This window comes from Tupaia chinensis, unplaced genomic scaffold, assembly GCF_000334495.1.
Source record: "Tupaia chinensis unplaced genomic scaffold, TupChi_1.0 Scaffold000381_1, whole genome shotgun sequence".
NCBI classification, from domain to species: Eukaryota; Metazoa; Chordata; class Mammalia; order Scandentia; family Tupaiidae; genus Tupaia; species Tupaia belangeri.
The window spans coordinates 555,784-572,113 of record NW_006159883.1 but is presented as its reverse complement, the minus strand read 5'-3'; the positions used below and the strand labels follow the sequence as shown (position 1 = coordinate 572,113).

The window sequence follows — 16,330 nt, the reverse complement described above, 5'->3', positions numbered from 1 at the left end:
CAATATAACATTTCGTAATAATATCATCAATTTTATAAAATGTTTTTCATATTAATTTACAATGTAAAAATTAAAATATAAGGAACAGGAAGTGGTCTGACAGTAATGCAACTGGACTCATGTAGGAAAGGTACTGGGCTTGCTGTCCTCCCTGAGCATAGCAGGTGCACATGCCCATGATCCAGACCACTTAAGACCAGGGAGCGTACAATAGTGTGAGGACCCTACTGGGGCTGCCTATCTCTATCTCTCTGTCTCTCTGTCTCCCTCATGGAGAAAAAGCAATTAACTAAAACTTTAAACATATATCTATATATCTATATTTAAATATACACTAGAAGAGGCCAACAGGTGGCATGGTGGTGAAAGTGCTGAATCCCACATAGCTGACTCTGTGGTTCAAGTCCCAGACCCAGCAGCTTGAAAATCATGCTGGACACGTGTGTGTGTGTGTGTGTGTGTGTGTGTGTGTGTGTGTCTGAAACCCTGAGAGAAGAATGGAGGAGAAAAGATTGCACATGGACATCCTCCCTGAGGGCTAAGTTCTCACTTTCTCTCTGTTACTCTCTGTCTCTCTCTAGCAAGCACCCATCCCCTAGAGCAAAAACCTAAATAATAATAATAATAAATATACACTAGACACAGCAAACAGACATTATTAAGCACATAAACTCTGCAGTAGAGCAGGTCTGGCATTTGAATACTGTCACATAATAGTTTAGGGTCTTTCAGCAAGTGGCTTTATCTCATTGAGCCTTAGAGTTGTTCTCTCTAAAACAAGAGTCTTCAAAAAGCTAATGGACAATGTTTATTATGAAGAAACTAGGCAAGGATTACAAATTTTTCTTGCCCCAAAATGAACTCATACTTAAATTCAATTCACGCACTAACTTTCTGAAGTTCCCTTTTCAATTTCTCATTCACCCTGAGTGAATGAATCACTCAGTGAATTTACTGAATGACCAGCCATGTTGCTTCCTATTCCATTCAAAGACAACTGCAAAGCTCAGCCTTGCTCTGAACAAACATGCCAACTATTTGACATATTTAAATAAGATATATAAGAACCAAAAAGAAATATTACAAATTGTTCTGTTTTTTCTTATCCAGCATCACCAATTCTAGAATGGTAAAACATTAAATTTCATGGTCTGAAAACTTTTTACTCTGCAAACAACTGAATGATTAAGCAAGATCTAAACTTTCTATCAATACATTAAAGCAGGAAAACAATTTGAGTCTTCCATGATAATTTCTCTCCATATTCATTCCTTCCCTACTGAATCTATATCATATCATTTGGTCTTCTGCAGCTATGAATAAAACTACAGTTTGCTGAAGCTGAAACTTAGAAGAAAGTTTTTTGAAGGCGATAAAGTGGTCACTTAAGCTATACTAAAGGCATAAAATTTATGGTGATTTCAAGTTATACAGTTCAATCTCATGTTTCCTTGGACTTGCCAAATCTCTTTGGCATCACTTTTCAGTAAATGTAAAAGATACACACTTTGGGGCCAGCCTTGTGACTTAGTGGTTAAGGGAGTCAACCACGCAGTTGGAATCCCAGTCCCAGAGGCTTGGAAAGCTGCCTGGAGCAGGTGGGTGCATGCCCCAAATCCCAACCGGATGGAGAAATGCAGAGGGAATTGTAGGGTGACCACGTCCCACTGGGAGGTGCTTTTTCCCTCACCCTCTCTTTGTTTCTCTCTGGCAAGTGCATATGTCCTATGGCAAATTTAAAAATAAGAGTACATGAGGGCCAGCAGGTGGTGTGGTGGTTAAGGCACTGGACTCCCACACGGTCAACCATGGTTTGAGTTACAGATCTAGTGGCTTGCATTCTCACTTCCTCTCTCTCTCTCTCTCTCTCTCTCTCTCTCTCTCTCCTTTTTTCTCTCTGGTGAGTGTGCGTGCCCTATGGCAAATTGGAAAAATAAATAAATAAATAAAACCAAATAAATAATTCTTTAAAACAAAATAAGGGTACATAAAATAGGAGCCGGTGGGTGGCTTGCTGGTTAAGGGTGCTGGATTCCCACATGACCGACTGCAGTTCGAGTCCCAGACCTAGTGGCTTGCTTGCTTTCTCTTTCTCTCACTCTATCCCTCTCTGGTCAAATTGAAATAAATACATGAATAAATAAAGTTAAATAAAATTTTTTTTTTAAAGAGGACATAAAAAACATAGTTTCAAGCCCTTCAGAAAACATGAATACACATACCCAGCAATAGGGTGAACCACAATTGCTCTTGGGCTATTCAAATTGTTGAGTATTGCGCGTCTCGATTTATCAGCAAGCCTCATGACACTGATACTCTTGTGAGTAGGGTCTGTCCAATACAGATTCTTAGAAATCCAGTCAAAAGTCAAACTTTCAACATTTTCCACTCTGTTTGCTGTGAGAATTTCTCTTCCTAAAAGTTAAAATATAGACATGGTTTAAACCAGGTATAGTTTATAAAAATTACATTTTCATATTGAAATTTCAGTCAGATTTTAGAGCATATTTCAGTAACATGTGGAATTTTTCTTTAAAAAGTAACTGTAAACTACTGAGCAACAACATGAGATAAACCTACAATCTAAACCATTCCCCAAAGTCTGGATCTCAAAGAATAGATATGATACTGATAAATAGAGCCAGGAGTGGTATGGCCTGGATTTACTCCCTTGTTCAATCTTCTAAAAAAAATTCTCATTGCGGAACATCTGAAGAAGAGATACCTGAGTTCATCTACCACCACCCCCAGACGGCTCTGATAAGCTGACACCGCCAGGTACGACCAAAGGCTAACCCTGAGGTATGACTGCCCAGCCCTCTCATCAACTGTCTTTCACAGCCACAAAATTGCCAAGTCTGGAAAAGACCAGCAAAGATACCAAAAGGAAAACAGAACTGGTACAGGAGAAAAAAGACCACTTTCTTCTCTGTGAAATGTTTATGCCTTTTTCCTTTCTGTTTCAGAAAAAAGAAAGAACAAAAGAAAGAAAGAAAGAAAGAAAGAAAGAAAGAAAGAAAGAAAGAAAGAAAGAAAGAAAGAAAGAAAAGAAAAGAAAAGAAAAGAAAAAATAATCACACCCCTTTCTTTGTAGTAGGAAAAAAATAAATTCTATTTTTTTCCATTTATTTATTCAGCTAATTGTAAAAAGAAAATCCTGTATGAGCTAGTCAACATATTAGACACTAGAGTACTGCAAAAAATTCATAGAAAAGTGGAATTAAAATGATGAGTTTAGGACCAGCAAGTAACCTGGTGGTTAAGGTATTAAATCCCACATGGCCAGCTCCATGGTTCAAGTCCCAGACCTGGTAACTTAAAAAACACTCCAGACACGTCTGTTTGTGTGCCCAAAATCCCAAGAGGAGAGTGTAGAACAGGGGATTGCAGAGTAGGCATCCACTCTGGGAGGTGATTTCCCACTTTCCCTCTCTCTCTGTCTCTCTCTGGTGAGTGCCTGTGCCCTATGGCAAAAATCTAAAATAGAAAAAAAAAAAAAAAAGAAGAAGAAGAAGCTTATTTTGGTGAAAAATAACTTTGAAATATATGCATAGTTCTTTTCATAATGTGCATTTTCACAAATTTTTTGAAGATCCCACCCTCATATTTTGGAAGCATTTCATTGCTAATAAAAGTACTACTAATAATAGCTTATATCAGGGGCCAACAGGTGGTGTGAAGGTTAAAGCACATGGCTAGTTGTGTGGTTCAAGTCCCAGACCTGGCAGCTTGAAAATCACACTGGGCACATGTGCATGGTGATTTCTCACTTTCCCTCTCTCTTTCTCTCTCTCTCTCTCTCTCTCTCTCTCTAGGGATCACACATGCTCTATGGCAAACTAAAATGAACAAATAAATACATAAATAAATAGTCACACAATACATAACGACAATTTGTTAACAATGGACTGCGTGTACACAACAGAGGAGCAGTAGGCTATACCACATAGCCGGGGCGTGTGGTAAGCTACACCCCCTGAGTTTGTAGTAAGCTAGGTAAGAGCACCCTATGTTGTTCAAACAATGACACCACCACCTAATGACCCATTTCTCAGAAAGGATTCCTCTCATCAAGCTGCAAGTGACTATAGATCCTCACGACTTGTCTTGAAAATAAAGAAAAGGTGTTTGTTTTAAATTAATTCATTTTAAAAAATGGATTTCTTTTCCTAATCCAAAAACATTTAGTGAACTCAGTGAGCTACTTAAGAAGTGGATACAAGTTTTATTGAGCAAATTATCAGTATTATTACTGAAAACAGACAAAACATGTACACACAAACATTTCTCACCTGTGCCATTGATCTTTTGTTTATAAATCATGTCTTTTGATGTATCTGAAAAAAAGATAGTGTTCTCCTGGGCATCAAAATCTATCCCAACAAAGAAAGAAAGATGCCCTGTCACCGGAACCATCACATCTTCCTGAGTAGAGAAGGTGAAGGGGATACCACGAACAGCCAATTGCGATGAAAAGAGCAGGAACTTCTCAACAGCTGTAGGAAGAGCGACAGAGCAATTAGCCATAGCATGGTTCTTGCCCTTCCCAAATTCCAGAGAAATTATTCACCCATAAAGCACACCTTATAACTATATAATAGAACTCCAAAATAAAACAAAAAAATTAATTTGTAGAAAACATAGTTGGAAATAAGGAAGAGAGAAAAGAGTTAATCAACTCTGAATGTGATACTGTTGTAGAGTGGCACCGACCACCAAAACCAGATTAAGTTTAAAGGGAGTCTTTATTAGCAGTGACTACAGCCTGAGGCTCATGGGCCGAGAGTCAAAACTGTAGCCCCAACTAAAGTTTGAGCAGTCTTTTTATAGGGGGTCAATTACCAGGGGTTTCTATGCAAGTAGTTATAGAAGCTGAATCAAGCAGATTAATTATTTCTGAGGGGAGTGGGGTTTCCATGCAAGCAGTTACATTGCTAAACAAAAGGGTTTCGGGCTAGTTAGCAAAGACAGTAGCAGGTACAGGATGTCGTCCCGGATATGGTTTTCTGTATGGCTAGCACAAGCTATTTTCTCATGGGAAGAACAAAGAGGTGTACAGAAGCAGACAGACATGTAAGGGTAAGGGAACAAAATGGACAAACAGTTGTTCATGTGTAAGATCTAATATACGGCCTTCTACAATACAAGTATTAGACTTTTACCACTTCTTGAGAAATTTATCCTATGAATTTATTTATATTAAAAATGATGGGGACCAGGCCAGCAGTTGGCACAATGGCTATGTCACTAGACTCCCATGTAGTCGACTGCGGTTCAAGTCCCAGACCTAGTGGCTTAAACTCACGCCGGGCGCGTGTGGGTGCATGCCTAAGATCCCAAGAGGAGAATGGAGGAGAAGGGATTGTGGCGTGGCCATCCTCCCTGGGTGGTGATTTCTTGCTTTCTGTCTCTGTCTTTGTCTTTCTGGCAAGCGCATGAGCCCTCTATCTAAAACCTCACAAAAAAAAAAAAAAAAATGGTGAGACCAGCAGGGGGCATAGGGGTAAAGGCACTGGACTCCCACATGGCCCACCAGGGTTTGAGTCCCAGACCTAGAGGCTTAAAATTCATGATGGGCACATGTGCACGTGTGCCCAAGATCTGAGAGGAGAATGGAAGAGAAAAGGCTGCAGCATGGCTATCCCCCCTTGGGAGGAGATGATTTCTCACTTTCTGTCTCTCCAGTGAGTGCACATGCCCTATAGCAAAAAATCTCTCCCCAAAAAAGGGGGGAAAAATAGTGTCTGTACACATAATTTCTTAAGTAATACTAACTAAACTCCATGGTATTTCCAGAAAAATGCCCAAGTTAGATTAACTTTGGTATAGAAATCTACACCAAGAATCCTTCTGCAGTATTTGTGGTATCCACAAGACCAGGAAAAGAGGCGAGAAGAATTAACTGCAGCCAGTTAAGTCATTTAGAAAAAAGTAGAAGAGTAAAAGAAGGAAGGGATAGGATGAAATGAAGGAAACTATTAAGGAACGATGCTTAAAATCCAAAAAGTAGGAGCCAGACAACAGCACAGCAGTAACTGGGAAGGTCCAGTTAGTATCCCACAGCCTCTGAGTGTATCCGGATGTGTACAGCTATGTCCAGGTTGACTGAGGGTGGGAGTGCATTGCAGCATGAAGACATTGTCAGAGGTGCCTGTCTTTCTGCTTCTCTGTCTCTCTCTCTCTCATAGAAGAAATTTTTTTTTCCCTAGAGATTTTTGCTATAAGGTGTATGCACTCGCCAAAGAGAAAGAGAGAAAGAGCAAGAAAGACAGAAAGTGAGAAATCACTCCCCAGGGGGGATGGCCATGCCATAATCCCCTCTCCTCCATTATCCTTTTAGGATTTTGAGCATACACGCACACATGCCTGACGTTGAGTACCAAGCCTCCAGGTCTAGGACTCAAACTGTGTAACCATGACACCATCTACTGGTCTCTGAAGAAATAATTTTTTTTTTTTTTTGGAGAGATTTTCGCTATAGGGCGCGTGCGCTCGCCAGACAGAGACATAGAGACAGAAAGCGAGAAATCACCCCCCAGAGGGGATGGTCACGCTGCAATTCCTTCTCCTCCATTCTCCTCTCGGGATCTTGGGCACGCATGCACACGCGCCCGGCGTGAGTTTTAAGCCACCGGGTCCGGGACGCGAACCGCGGTCGACTACATGGGAGTCCAGCGACATAGCCATTACGCTAACTGCTGGTTCCCAAGAAATAATATTTTAATGGACGAGTAGGTGGCAGAGGTTCAAGCAGCTGGATCCCACATGGTCAATTAGGCAGTTAGTGTCCCTGTACTGGAGACTTGAAAAACGTACATGTGTGTGCATGTGTGCCCAAAATCCCAAGAAGAGAATGGAAGAAAATATATTGTAGTGTGTCCATCCCCCCCCAGGGGATGATTTCTTACTTTCCTTCTCTATTTCTCTTTTTCTATCTCCCCAGCAAGCGCACAGGACCTATGGCAAACTAGTGGGGGAATGGAGACAGGAGTTAAAATAAATATTTTTTTTGAAAAAATCAAAGAAGAGAGGCCAGCAGGTGGCATGGTGGTTAAGGTGCTGGACTCCCAACTGGCTGACAGCAGTTTGAGTCCCTGACCTGGTGGCTTGCTTTCTCACTTTCCATCTCCCTCTCTCTGTCACTCTCTGGTCGTATGCATGCCCTATAGCAAATTTTTCAGAATAATAATGACAATAACTAAAATTAAGTTAATAATTCTTCTTCAAAAAAATCAAAGAAGAGACTGACAATATGTCAGGAAATCATAAAGACATACGGTAATATCCTCAATCTGATTATCACACACTGATAATCAAATCATGTTTTGAAAAACCATATTGTTCCACAAATATGTACAACAACTAAGTGTCAATAATAAATTATAAATAAATAAAATGAAATATAGAGAGAGATCAAGGAGGTATACCTAAGACAAAGATAAAAATTGTGGAAGAAATTTAAAAGCAAAATTATTAGACAATGAAGTATTGATATAATCATTACAAACATTTTTAAGACGGGGACTTTTATCTGAATCTAGTATTACTTACAAAGTAAACAAATTTGTCTGAGTTAGAACTTACATACTAAGAGAACTATGTACTAAGCCAGACGCAGTATTATCTGGGAGCAAGAATTTATCTAAGGAGAGTTGTAAAAGTGGGAATAAGAGAAACAAATATCGAAGGAGTGCATGCCATCAGCAGGGGCCCAGGTAATAGCCTATGTAAGAGGAAATGTGCAGGCAGCCAAAGAGGAAGAAGGTCATCTTCAAGGTGAGAAAGGAACCAGGAGCATACTGGAGGATAGAAAGTGGAACTGAAAGGTGAAAATAATCAGAGGAATCGGGCCAATCCAGTGTTCAGACATTTACTTTCTAATATACAAAAGGGCCACCCAGTAGTACAGTGATTACCTGGTTCAAAGGGTCCTAAGTGATGGTCCAGAAGAAGTCAGTGAAATTGAGGAGAAGCAGTTCCCACCCCAGTGAAGGCTAACATCTGAAGCGGGAAAGGTAGGCTTGGTACAGGCAAGAACTCAAAATCATACGGAATTTCAAGATCATGTTAACAAAAGGAGACAAAGTTTTCAGGAAACAAACGGAAAGGGAAATTCTAGGTGTAGAATTAAAGGAAATTTCGAAAGGACAGAAATTTGCATCTTCAAACAGCTGTGTAAGAAGGAAGGAGTGTTTACCGAGGGGAATGCCCTGTGGGCTGCGGGAAGCTTATCCCAGTGAAGAAGTCAGGCAGGAATCAGGCCCAGCCTGAGAGCAGTGGTTGTCTGGGCAGAGGCATGCACACTTGCACCCTGTGCTGCCCGCCAGAGGGACAGTCCGAAACAGAATTCTTACCCACGCAGTGGCGCTCATCAGTATCCAGGTTGAAGCCGAACGTGCACTTGCAGCGGTAACCCAAACCCCCGTTATCTGTTCTGTGGCTGAGGACACAGATCTGCTCACAGCCCCCATTGTTGTCTGCACATGGGTTTCTAGCTGGTGGAGAAAAAATGCAGGGGGTGAAATCCCAATTTGAAATGTATCATTACCCAGAACATGCGGAGCCACTTTCAGTGCCATGGGTTTGCGCCTCGCTTGAGACCTCACTTCGTGTTATCACTGTGTATATCCGTGCCTGGCGGCACTAGCCCGCTCACTGTCATTTGCTGCTCTCCTATTCAGACTCAAATTGGTGGTGACCAAGCACCGCCTCCCCACAACTGGATAACTGTGGGATGTTTTTCTTCCTGATAATTATGGTAGAGTCTGTCTGCTAGCCTCCGTGATTAGAATAACTGCCCAAAACAAAAACAGAGCTTTGGTTGTATTTTACTATTCATAAGGTATAATAACTCTCACTCACCACATGCTCACTTGGTAAGTAAGCCAACTAGCAACTAATAGCTTGAAGAAGTATTAATATCCCAATTTTACAGAAAAGGAAACTAAGACTCTGAAAGATATTTAGCAGTTAAACGGATAAACTGGGATTCAAATGCACATTGATTCCAAAATCCTACATGTCTGCAAGACAAACTAGTTTATACGTCCACAAGCCACCTTCACAGGAGTGACCTCGGGAGGCTCACTGTCCACTGTACACAAGACTGACACAGCTAAAAAGTTTATATCTACATTTGAAATTTGCATCTTCACCATTGGCTTATCCTTTAAAATACTGTCTTATCACAGTGACAACACAAGTGCCCTTCAAGGGTGCCCAGAGTCCTGAGAAGTTGGACAGCTGGGGAAAGGGGATCATGGTGGACCCTACTGTGAATGCTTCTTTCCTTTTTTCCCTTCCTCTCTCTTTATCTATCTCTCACATACTGGTGCATGCAGACTCTATCAAACAAATGAATAAATAAATAAATAAATAAATAAATAAATTCAGGGCCAGCACGTGGTATGGCAGTTAAGTATGCTGGACTCCCACATGGCCAACCTCAGTCTGAGTCCTGGACCTGGCAGCTTTCTTTCTCACTTTGTCTCTCTCCTGCTCTCTCGCTCTTTCGCTCTCTCGCTCTGTCCTTCTCTGATCAAAATTTAAAATAAATAAAGTTTAAAAAATAAATAAATGAATAAATAAATAAATAATCCTCTTTACATTCTCAAGTGGACAGATTTGGGGAAACCACATCCAGAAGTTATTCTGAGCCAAATAGGAAATAATTTGGACAATCAAGCTGAGTAAGGGCACATGTGAATTTTGTAGCTCATAAATTGAGTCTGAAAACTATTCCAAACAGAAATTTCCAAAAGGTTTTCACAGGGACTTGCAGTGGCGTGGTGGCTAAAGGCGCTGGATTCCCACATGGCCGACCACAGTTTGAGTCCCGGACTTGGTGGCTTGCTTTCTCATTTTCCCTTTCTCTCTCTCTGTCTCTCTCTGGTCAAATTAAAAAGTAATAATAACAAATGGAATTAAATAAATAATTATTTTTTAAAATAAGTTTTCAGATAAAGTATATACTTTCGTCGGTATATGTGACTTTCCAGGATGACAACATTAAGGGATATTCATTTGAATATATCCACTCTAATGGTTGATTTTCTTTAATTAACCGAATTACTTCATAATTTATCTCTAGCTGCAACAGATCTATCATTTTTTAAGCCAATGTGTCTTTCTCTAAGTTACTTTTCATCAATAGTAACCCTTCTATTAAAACCATAGTGAAGTTTATTGTATTTATTTTCTTTGATCCACAAGCAAATACAGAAAAAAGTCACATATAGTTCAGATAGACATAGTTAAAGCTCAATTTAAAATCTTGAAAAACAAACAAACATACTGTAAAAACACAGGAAATAAAAGACAGTGTCTGAATCAAAACATGTGTTTTTCTTTAATAAGTGACCAAAGAGACACTAAACGCAGTTGACGCAGGACAAAGGTAACATAAACCAAAGAACAGGAACCATATACATGCAACAGAGAAGAAAATGGCTCTGCCACTCCCCAATACAAGCGCTTGGACATGTCATTTACTCTACTGGATCCCAGTTTCCTCAACTATAATATTAGAGGTGTGAAGTAGGAGATTTACACAATAGAACGAGGCTACTATATATTTTGGGTTGGTTTTCTTGCTTCTATTTCCCTGGCTCTAAACGGAACCTTGTATTTCTGGATACTGTTTTATCATTATGGGATCTGACACATGGGAGGATACTAAAATATCACTGTTACCTATGAAATTAATCTCTAATTTCTCTCTTAAGAATACATTACTCTTTCCAGAATTCCCCAAATCTGCAAAGCCAATTTCAGAGGGCTTAACACTCTAGATAACCTTTCATTTATTTTAGAATAATACCCAAAACTCATGAGACCCCTCATCATTAATGTACATAGCTTTAAGAAAACCTTTCTACCAAATCTGTACCAAACAGGGCATTCATTATTCTGGGACTTACCATAAGGTTGTCTGAGGGAATGGAAAACAGTAACTCCATAGGGCCTTACGGAAGAATGGTAGTACACTTGTGGATTGGTGTCCACAAATTTGTTTGCCTTCATCACTGACATCATTGTCCAGTCAGTAAAAAACACTGTGTCTTCAAACAAACTTATTTCAAAGGGATGAGGAATGAGGGAGCCTCCACTGACCACTGTCTTCCTGTTACAAAAGATACAAGAATATCATACAATTTTTGTTCGTTTTACTCCATTTTTGATTAAAGATATAGTTATTTGAATTAAATACCTAAAAAATACATAATTTGTTACAGAATACAAACAAAAGTTAACTTTTAAGATGCATGTGTATTTCCATCTACATTTGAAGGAAGATTTTCAGGTGGTTTCTTAGAAAAGATTTTTGAGACTTAAATTTTAGCCTTGTTGAGTCCACTATCTTGTTCTAAATTTTTGTGGAAATTTACTGTTTTCTCATTTGCTCTTCATTCCTTTAAGGTTGCCCCATTTATAAAAGGCTAACATGTAAAATGGTATGTTGATTTCCAATGATGGAAGAGTGTAAGAAAGGTCTAGAAGATGCCTTTAACAGTTATTTCCCACTGACCACTTCTCAGCAACTGGGAAGCATGACAGTGAGTGGTAGAACTCAACCTGCACCGAACACCCAGACCTATTCTTGATGTCACTGTAAGCACTGCTACCCCAGTTATTCAGCTGCTTGATGGCATTGTCAACTGGTCAGACATGGAGTGGAGGCAGAGACAGCCTACAGCTACTTACAAGGGAAGGAAGCAGAAGTAAAAGGCATAAACAAGAGAAAACACACAGCACCTCCCACAACTGCATGTACACCAAGTGATTCAGTTAGACACATGAATAAAGAGAGGAAGAAATAGTTTGTGAACAACAGGAGGACCTCACAAAAAAATTGTCACAGCCCCTAAAAACAAAGGAGCATGGTAGAATTCTAAAAGACTTGAAAATACTACAGCTATGAAACACACTAAAAAGAAAAAAAAAATCAAGAAACGTAAGGTTAGTGCACACTTTGTAATGCTCAATAATGATATGGTACATTAAAATTAGAAAATAAGGGGCCAGCAGGTGGCATGGTAGTTAAAGGTCCTGGACTCCCACATGGCCGACCACAATTCAAGTCCTGGACCTAGTGGCTTTTCTCACTTTCTCTTTCTCTCTCTCCCTATTTGGTCAAATTAAATAATAATAATAATAATAATAAATGAAATTAAATAAAATAATTCTTTTTTAAAAAGATTAGAGAATGGCTTTCTTTTTTGACAGCAAATTCCAAAACCCTGAATGCCACTTGCTGGCAAAGCAAGAGGCAATGGCTTTATGATTTTAGCTATAGTCATAAGCTTAATATGTTTTTGATGTTCCTTCAGACAGCAAGCCACTCAAATCTTTCTAAGACTTCACTGATTTTTATCTTTTATGTTGTACTTTAACTTTAGTATAAAAGTATTGAGACTGTATAGCCCTTAAATGTCCCCATTAGAAGAGAAAATAATTTAAGAAACTTCACAATTGTTTTTACATGACTTAGGTTGACTAATTTTTTCTCATGAAATTAATTCACATTCTCAACATGAGAACCAGTTTCAGTGACAGCAGTCATAGTAGTATTAATACTTAATCACTTCATTTAATTAGTCAAAGACTGTTCTAAGAACATGCAATACAATGGCCATTTATGGTACTATCGTTCTAAAACAGAGGTACAAGAGAGAACAAAATCATAACTTTATTCATTGAAAAATAATAAAATCTAGTCATTTGGAAAAACTAAATGGATTTAGCAACTAGGCTAAATCCATAAGAAGTAATTTTTTCTGGTCAAAATTTGAAAAACATATTTTACCTTTAAAAATACCAGAAGGAGAAGATCTGAAAACTGAGTCATTGGATAAGTCATGACACATTTTTCACAGTAAAACAGAAAAATAGTCATGACTTTTCCAACAACTCAATAATTAATCATTTAAATAATCTGTAGTTAATGCTAATCAAACTAAAAATATGAAGAAAAAAGTATGTCATGCTCTACATTCAAAAATTATTGTTTAAGTATCTTTGAGGATATCAGGTAAAAATATAAATATTTACTTTTTAAATTTGAAGTATATCCAGTTAATTCTCATTGGATAAAGTTAAATAAATAATACAACTAGTTTATTTACTGGAGGAAAGTTAGAAAACTAAAAGGTAAAGTGATCTTGGGAAACAAAGAGCAACGGATCCAGAGAAAAGACTCAAGAATGAGTAAAAATAGTGTGCTTCATCAAGGGCTGGGGGCAGGGTTGAACTGGAAAACCAAGGAACAAAAGCTCTAGGTAATATTTAATAAGTGTTATTATGGAACACAAGAAAAGTTAACAGAACTCAAAGCAGATCACTTCATGCTAATGTGAACACAAAGGTCATTCAAGCTATCATGTCAGACAACAAAGCAATATTTTAATTGTGACCATTTGCTATCCCTCTCCTTCCATCATATGAACTTTCTCCCAATCTTAAAAAGCCATAAAAATACTGCCTACCTTTCAATTCCATCATAAGTTACAGTTTCAATGTAATCAAATCGGCAGTCAAGCCAGTAAACACGCTTTGAGGCCAGATCCAGAGTTATCCCAGAAGGCCATCCCAGCTTTGTTTTGACCAAGACTTTACGGTTGCTGCCGTCCATGAAAGCCCTTTCCACCTTAGGTTCTCCAGAAAGGCTCGCCCAATCTGAGAAAAATAAATAACTGCAAAAGAAAATAACAAAAGAAAAAGTCTGTGATTTTACAAGTTTACTGATAAAACGTGTTTTTAGATAGAAAAGAAATTTTTGAATCAATGGAAATTTCCTCCAGCTGATTAGAGAACAATTGGGACATAAAGTAACAGAAGGGAAAAAAAAAAAAAAAGTATTTTTCAAAAACAGCGACTGTGAAGGCCAATCAGGAGAGTCAACAACTCCAAATAGCAGTACGAGCCAGCCTTGTAGCAGAGTGTTTAAGCCTTGTGTGGAGGGAGCTGGATCCCACATGGTTGAGCATGGTTTTAATCCTGGCCTCATGAGAAACATGCCAGACGCATGTGCACGTGTGCCAAAATGGTGTGGAGAGATGGAGGGAAAAGGACTGCAGAGTGACCAAATCTCAGTGGATACTTTTTCTCCCTTTCTCGCTCTCTCTTTTTCTGTCTCTCTCTGACAAGTGCACACACATGCTGGCAATTGAGACAAACCAACAAACTTCACACTTAATTCATGTTAGAGTGATCATCATAACAATGGTGAAACATAAGCCATGTTTAGTCATAATATTAGATTGAGTTATAACAGAGCAATCTCAGCTAGGCACACGTGACAAATACTAAATATAAAATTCATACCCCCAAAACAAAGTATTTTTAGTACACCAGTAGGTGTGTTTGGATTACAAATCTTCAAAAGAAGTTATATTTAGTCAACTTCTCTAGAGCTTCTATGAACAGAGACACAAAATAACCCTGGTTCTAGTGTACAGAGCCTAAAAGAAATCAGAATTAACCTTCGATTAATCCAAGTTATGTTGATGTACAGGAAAGAGATAAAACTAAAAATACAGAAATCAGTATGTTTTCCCATCACTCACCCAACAGTGGGGTCCAGGGCAATTCCTCTGGGATGCCCCAAGTCTTCAGTTATAAGGGTCACCGGATAGCTTCCATCCAAATTTGCCATATCTATGCGGCTGACCTTGGTCTCTACCAGATAAAGTTTGTTACTAACCCAGTCCACAGCCAGGTTCTCTGGCGCGTCAACAGAAATATTGAAAATTTCTTGGATTTTTAAGTTATTCACGTCAACTGAAAAAACCTGAAAGAAGAACCAAAATTATTATACTTCTTAAGCGTAACTAACTGCAGGCACTGTTTTTCTACGCTTCGTTCATTAGCTATTTTGTGCGAATCACCTGGATCTTTAAAAATGCTTTTCACTAGAAGTTTGCTATTTTTTCCATGCATAAAGGTAAAGTGGTTTACTTTAAAAGCGTATGTGATAAGGGGGCCAGCAGGTGGTGTGGTGATTAAGGCACTGGATCCTCACATGGCCAACCGCGTTTTGAGTCCTGGACCTGGAGGCTTGAAAATCACACTAAGCGTATGTGCGTGCGTGCCCAAATTCTAAGAGAAGAATGGAGGAGAAGAGATTGTGGCATGGCCATCCCCCCCCCGGAGGTGATTTCTTACTTTCCCTCTCTTTCTGTCTCTCTCTGGTGAGCCCACACACCCTACAGCAAAAACCTTAATGTGTGTGTGTGTGTGTGTGTGTGTGAGCATGTGTTTGTATGTGTATGTATGTGCGTTTGTATGTGTATTATATATATATACGTATAAATTTGTGTGATAAGAGTTGGCTTAACAAAACCAAACAAAAAGGCTGTATTTTCCATCCTCAATAGCTACCAAAGCATGTGGATATTTTGGAGGTGTAGTGGTTAATTTGGGTTTTTGCTATAACCTAACCAAAACTGCTAATATTTCAAAGTTTATGCAAGTGATCATTTAAATGAATTAGAATTTTATTAATAGTATAAAAATGAAAAAGAAAGAAAAATTTTCATAACTCCTCGGGAGTCTCTAAGTCAAAATTAAATCCATCACTTTTTTCCAAATAAGACAATGTAACAAAATTTTGGCTATTGAACAAAATGTTGTCAATATTTGTTACCCAATCCTCAATTACAGTTCCATTTAAAAGATGCAGGTAAAAATCTGATTTTTATCATCAAGGAAAGCAGAGTACTTTTTACATTTTAAGTGATCATGTTTCAAAAATTACTACAAATATCTATCCAGTTTTGAAAGAATGTCTACTATTTCTTTTAATTAGGCTTTTGGACTCCACTTCGAATAAAATTAAAAGTTGCTCAAGGCTAATCCATATAATAGACTGCTTTGTTTAATAGGTCACATGTAATCGTATAGCATGGAAAAGGTGCTGATTAACATAGAATATCTCAAGGGCCTTTTTTGTTAGGTAACAAAGAAACTTTCCCCTCTACTCCCCAAAAATGAAAATCTATCAACACTTGGTGCTTGTCAGCTCCCAAGCTATGCTCCTGAAATTTCTACTTACCTTATTTTGCACAGTGTCTGTCCAAAAGACTTTCCGCAGCTGATAGTGAAAATCTATACCCACAACCACTCCACGATTTTGAGACTCTGCTAGGAACTGGAAGTTCCTTCCATGAATATCGCCAATTAGCAAATCCCAACCATTGGAAAAGAGAATGGAGGGCTTGCCAGCTAAAGGTGAAAAGGGGGTGAAAGAGATGAGCAAAGATGGTGCAATAACTTACTACGGGTGCTCTTTCTCACTTTCTCAACGCCTTCTATGTCAACTTATTTGACTTCA

General features: G+C 38.7%; 1 protein-coding gene across 1 annotated transcript in view; it reads right to left on the bottom strand.

The window, feature by feature from the left end:
- LRP2 (LDL receptor related protein 2) overlaps nucleotides 1–16,330 on the bottom strand; it is a 241,297-nt gene that overhangs the window by 143,331 nt on the left and 81,636 nt on the right. The window contains exons 11-17 of the mRNA XM_014589797.1: nucleotides 16,052–16,221; nucleotides 14,565–14,788; nucleotides 13,485–13,691; nucleotides 10,920–11,122; nucleotides 8,355–8,495; nucleotides 4,293–4,496; nucleotides 2,223–2,415 (exon numbers count right to left, since the gene is read on the bottom strand). Of these exons, the coding sequence (XP_014445283.1) occupies nucleotides 2,223–2,415; nucleotides 4,293–4,496; nucleotides 8,355–8,495; nucleotides 10,920–11,122; nucleotides 13,485–13,691; nucleotides 14,565–14,788; nucleotides 16,052–16,221 (1,342 nt within the window). The remainder of the gene's footprint in view (nucleotides 1–2,222; nucleotides 2,416–4,292; nucleotides 4,497–8,354; nucleotides 8,496–10,919; nucleotides 11,123–13,484; nucleotides 13,692–14,564; nucleotides 14,789–16,051; nucleotides 16,222–16,330) is intronic.